Raw genomic sequence first — 6015 nt, 5'->3', positions numbered from 1 at the left:
AGAAGGGGGAGAGAGAGAGAAGGGGGAGAGAGAGAATGGGAGAGAGAGAAATAGAGAGGGAGGGAAGAGGGAGAAGGAGGGGAAGAGGGAGAAAAGGGAGAGAGAGGAAGGGAGAGAGAGAGAAGGGAGAGAAGAGGAGAAAGAGACAGAGTGGGGAGAGAGAGAAGGGGGAGAGAGACAGAAACAGAGAGAAACACAGAGAGAAAATAAAGTGTGTGTGTGTGTGTGTGTGTGTGTGTGTGTGTGTGTGTGTGTGTTTGTAAGGGGGAATGGTCCAATCTAGTCAGTTCCCTGAAAGTGACAGCTGCTGATAGAAATCTGCCCCAGGCCTGTCTGGCTGGGCTCTGGTTTAAGTGTGCAGTTTCAAAGTGTCTCCCACTCTGTCCTCCTCCCCTACTAATCTCTAATTGTTTGCAACTGCCAAAGGCAGCTACTCTGTGACCCACTGGCACTATGTCTCAAAGAAAACCCACTTTCTACATGAAGCCTTTTCAAATCCCTCCATTCCAGTAGCTCCCCTCTTTTTAATGATTTCCTGTTTGTCCTGACTATATCTTGTTTATACAGATGTTTGCATGTTGTCGCCTCCATTAGACTGTGGGCTCTTTAAGGGCAAGGATTGGCCTTATGCTTTTATTTGTAACTCCAGGGTTTAGCATACTGCCTGGCACACAGAAGTCACTTAGTGGATGTTTACTGACTAAATGACTGACAGCCACATGACTGATTTTTTGATCACCTTTACATGCCCCCAAAGGACTAATCCTAGAGTGGAGGGTCAGGGGTGGGCAAAGAAAGGCAGTGGAGTAAGAGAGAGGAGAAGGAAGAGAAAGAAAAACATAAGAGAAAGGAAGAGAAAGATGAAGAGGAGGGGAAAGGAGAAAGATGGGGCAGGGTCATGTGGTACAATCCACCTAGTTCATCTCATTGAAAAATCAGTGGTTCCAGTCTGCAGGCAAGGTGCAAAGGGGCTGAGGGAGGGATATTGCAAGACAGAAATGCCTAAAAGAACTAATTAGCCTTCTTCAAGTCCAGGTCTCTTCATCTTCTTTCAAAAGGAAGCAAAATGCAAATATCCTTCATAAAAAATGGATTAGGGCAGATAGGCAGCACAGTGGATACAACACCAGGCCTGGCATCAAGAGGATCTGGGTTCAAATTTGAGCTCAGATGCTTCCTAGCTGTGTGACCCTGGGCAAGTCACTTATCCCTGATTGCCAAACATTTACTGCTCTTCTGTCTTAGAAATGATACTAAGATTGAAGATGAGGGTTTAAAAAATTAAAAAGGTATTAACCTCCATGAATTTTTCTCTAGCGTAAGCAATAGTGTAAACAATATATGTCTTGTTTCAGGGAAATATGTACTATGAACAGAGAGATGTGTATTGTGTGATAATATATGTATAACCTGTATCATTACCTGCCTTTTTGGAAAGGGGGGGAGGTGGGAGGGAGAGAACAAACATGGGTTTTAATATCAGAAAATGAATATTAAAAATTATAATGTAATTGACATATAATCTGGGGAAAAACAATTCAGATATTAAGGTTCCTATGATTCAACATGCTATTTTTTAATGATCATGTGAAACGTTCAGCCCTTAAAAACATAGTTATCCAGACAAACTCATTTTCTTACTGTTTTCTGAACTTGGCATTCCATCCCCCACCATTCCTGGGTGATAGACACTCCCTCCTCACCTCTATCACTTTGAATCTTTAACTTCCTCCCAGGCTTGGCCCATGTAGGACCTCCTACTAGAATCCTTTTCTAATCTCCCAAATCCTTTGACACTCTCTTCCTAATCCAATGATCACACCTACTTATCTGTTTATGTGATATAGAATGTAACCTTGCTGAGGGCAAGGACTGCTTTTTGCTTTGTCTTTGTATTGCCTAGAGTGGATGGAGAGCTGGCTCTGAAGCTAGGAAGACTTGGGAACAAGACCATGGGCAAAGCATTTAAGCTCTCAATGCGCCCCCACGGGCGTGTGTGTGTGTGTGTGTGTGTGTGTGTGTGTGTGTGTGTGTGTGTGTACAAGCACGTGAGCATTAGACAATGAAAGGTACGTTGGGGGTAGAGATGGACACATCAGTGGAGGGGGAGGGGAAGAACATTCCATAAACCCTAAGGTTTTAAAAATCCTTTATCTCCATTCTCTCATTTGGTCCTCACAATAATCTCATGAGGTATGTGCTATTATTATTCCCATTAGACAGATTAAGAAACTGAGGCTCAGAGAAGTAGTGACCTGTCCAAAGTTGTACCAATATGTGTCTGAGGTAGGTTTTGGACTCCATGTCTGTCCACTAGAGAGCACTGACTCTCAACATCTGGGAAATACCAATTTATTTGGTACAAGGGGACCGTGGAGCTGGGGTCTGGATTCCAGGAGCTTCAGTCATTTTCAGGGCTCATGTTCAATTTAAAGGCTTTCCCAAGAAACCAGGGCTCAATGTAGCAGCCTCGGAGGACCTTGCTCAGCACACCTCAATCCCCAAAGTCACACAGCCATTACTGGGAAAAGACAAAACTGAACAAAAGAAAACAAAGGTTTCTCTGGATATTCTTCCCCTTCCCCAAGTCTTCCACTCTGCTGAGAGAAAGTCCTAAACTTTTCAGGGCAAAAAATATCCCTTGACTCCAAGTAAGTTGCCTCCCTGAGTCCTTCCCTCAACCCCTCCCCAAACCAAGAAGAGGTCATACTTTACCAGAGTTGTGAAGATAAAGTGGTAGTACTCAGTCATCATCCCCATTGCCATGGCCTTTGGGAGAGAGAAGAACAGTTAGTATTGATTCATTATGTCTTGGGCACGAGAAACTGAACATTGCTTCTCCACAGTGGTCCCACATCTTCCCCCCCACCATAACCCTTACTGTGCTTATAGCATAGCAGAACTCTATGGTTCTTTTTTTTTTTAAAGAGAGACCATTCAATTTACAATAAAACCAAATTAGGGATTTGTTTCAAAGTTGCAAAATTTTAAAAGTGAGCCAAATTATTTTCTTCCCTCTGATGTTAGGATTACACTTTCCCATTTCCAAAGCATGTATGTAGGCCTTTGCTGCAGACATGGAATAAGCCAGGGTAAGTATATAGGGGTAGGGGAAGGAAGAAGGAATAGGTCAAGCTGCTGTCTTTCAATTGTATCTAATTATCCTTCCAACAAGGGGGGGGGGTGATCTTTCCTGAGCCATCCACGTCCACTCATTTGTGATGAAAGTCATGTATGAGTGACATGACTGTATGACCAATGATTTGGAGCTTCCATTAAGTGGAATTTCCTCTGGTCACAAAATGAGCCCATTCAGGAATCTTCTGTCTCATAAATATTAAAACAGGAACAATATAATATATAAAATATCAGCAGAGCATGTTATGTGAGCAGACCATGGCAGACATTGGGTGAGTCAAGTACTACCCTCTCATCACATAGCCCCTTGGGGAAGATATTCTCCCATCATTTCTTTGGAGTCCTCAATGATATAAGGGCCTGGTCTGGGGTTGCTCTAGAGCAATGGTTCCCAAATTTTTTTTGGTCTACCGCCCCCTTCCCAGAAAAAATATTACTTAGCCCCCTGGAAATTAATTTTTTTTAATTTTAATAGCAATTAATAGGAAAGATAAATGCACCTGTGGCCATCACTGCCTCCCTGGATCGCTGCAGCACCCATCAGGGGGTGGTGGCACCCACTTTGGGAATCACTGCTCTAGAGCCTTAGAATCTATGGCACATGTGCCAGAGGGGGCTGCTCCTTTCCCCTCTCCACATGCACCTGAGGACATTTCTCACATCACCCAGCCCTCTGCCCATAACCCAATAGGAGTGCTTCCTCCTTGCCCTTTTTGGGGTAAGGTGAGGGGCTCTCATGTGGCATGAGAGTTGCAGTTTGGGCATTTAGTCTCTAAAAGGTTTACCATCACTGCTCTAGAGTATAATGCCTATGTGGGTATCATGTCTGATAATGACATGCAGGCATATCATTTTAGGCTGCTGATTTGCCTGATTCACATTGGCCAAGAGTTCTGAAATTACTCGTCTTGATTCTGGTAGACTGAACTATTGACCTACAAGTTGACAAATATGTAGCCTTTTCATTTTGTCAGGAAAGGTGCAGTAGAAATTATTTTTTCCCTCTACACTCTCCCTCCTGCTACCTCTCACTTTGTATCTATAAGACATTAGAATACCATAATTTCAAGAAAAACCCCCCAAATGGAATGCCCATTTAAAGCTTTTTATCTAGGTATTCCTCCTCCCCCTCAGATAGTTAATCAATTCAATAAACAATTATTAAGTGCCTATTCTGTGTCATGCACTATACTAAGTGCTGGGGATACAAAAAGAAGTAAAAGATAGTCCCTGTCTTCCAGGAGTTTACAAACTAAATGGGGTAGACAACATGAAAACAAATACAGGTATCCCTCTCTCATCATGATGTGCCCTCCCACAAGATCTGGAAAATCTGTGTAAAATTTTTTGGCCCTCCCTTCATACCAGAGAAGTCTGAAATTTTTTCTTCTATAGGGCATTTATAGTAAAATCTGGGTTAAGTATTTGGTCTTAGACTATATATATATGTCAATGTTAACCTTTTTAACCTTCATGTGTTATCTGCTGGCTTTTGAATTCTTTTGTAAAGTTTACTTTTTAACTTATTTTAACTTTAAAGTTGCATATATTTATGATATTAAAAGACAAAATATGTTGACATTATACAACACTATACATCTATTTTATGTATTTCTGAGTTTCTTTTTCTGTGTCATCTGCTGTCCTTTGCATTCTGTCTTTGGCTTCTGCAAAACTCCCCCCCACAAATTCCCATTTGATTTATGCTGACCCACAATATATCAAAACACTGATGGGAAAAGTCGTGACATGAAAGGAAAATCTCTATATACAAAGTGAGATATGTACAGGATGAATAGGAAATTGCCAAAAGAAGGAAGAATTGGCCATTGGGTGGGGGATGATGGGTTTCAGAATACTTGAACTCTTGTCTCTTGTTCTGCTACTTAATAAGCTTCAATCATTGAATTTTCCTTCTGAGCTTCAAGTTCTCTGTAAAATGAAGTAGGACTCAATCTTTGGGTCATATTGTTAGTGTAAGGGATCCAGATCAAATCATGCTTCATTTCAATCAACAAATACCAACAGTAACAAGCATATCATATAGGAGTCAGAGACATCAAAGGGCAAAATAGGATGTCTCTCTATTCAAAAAGATTAGGAACTATCAGACTTTATGACTTCTAACACTTCTTAAGGCCCTAGCAATCATTCTACAATATTGCAAATATGAAGTTATTTGTATAGCTAAATGAATTTTAACCTAAACCTAATGAATTGTCTTCCTTAAATGCAATACCTAGAATTAAACACAATTAGTCTTAATCACATCTGGAGTAACCGATAGGTAACTGATAATCAATCAATGAACCTACTATGTCAATGGTTCCCAAACTTTTTTGGCCTACTGCCCCCTTTCCAGAAAAAAATATTACTTAACCCCCTGGAAATTATTATTTTTTTTAAATTTTAATAGCAATTAATAGGAAAGATAAATACACCTGTGGCCATCACCACTTCCCTGGATTGCTGTAGCACCCACCAGGGGGCAGTAGCGCCCTCTTTGGGAATCACTGTACTATGTTCTAGGCACCAGGCTAAATGCTGGGTATATAAGAAGAGGAAAAAGATAGTCCCTGCTCTCAAGAAGCTTACAGTCTAATAGGGGAAAATAACATTTAGATTAATAACTATGATGGATGGTGAGGGCTTTGATTCCATTTCATGTAAGAATCAATGGAGTGAACTTGGAGCTCAATCCTGAAGAAGACCTGGAGATGTCATGATGGCTATCTTCAAAGACTTAAAGGACTATCACATGAATGAGAGATTAGGCTGATTCTGTCTTGGATCACATGACCAGAAAGATGGTGGTGGGATTGCTTTCCCCAAAGAGCAACTCAAAAAAAAAAAAAGAAAGAAAGAAAGAAAAAAGAA

General features: G+C 41.0%; 1 protein-coding gene across 3 annotated transcripts in view; it reads right to left on the bottom strand.

Annotated features, from left to right (window-relative positions):
* The window catches only part of GRIK3 (glutamate ionotropic receptor kainate type subunit 3), a 350540-nt gene that overhangs the window by 134612 nt on the left and 209913 nt on the right, over positions 1 to 6015 (bottom strand). For all 3 annotated transcript variants that reach the window (XM_044671492.1, XM_044671491.1, XM_044671493.1), the window contains exon 5: positions 2716 to 2769. In XM_044671492.1, coding sequence (XP_044527427.1) covers positions 2716 to 2769 — 54 coding nt within the window. The remainder of the gene's footprint in view (positions 1 to 2715; positions 2770 to 6015) is intronic.

Source organism: Gracilinanus agilis, chromosome 3 (assembly GCF_016433145.1).
Source record: "Gracilinanus agilis isolate LMUSP501 chromosome 3, AgileGrace, whole genome shotgun sequence".
Lineage (NCBI taxonomy): Eukaryota > Metazoa > Chordata > Mammalia > Didelphimorphia > Didelphidae > Gracilinanus > Gracilinanus agilis.
Note: the sequence above shows the minus strand (reverse complement) of the source record. Positions and strands in the feature narration are given on the sequence as shown.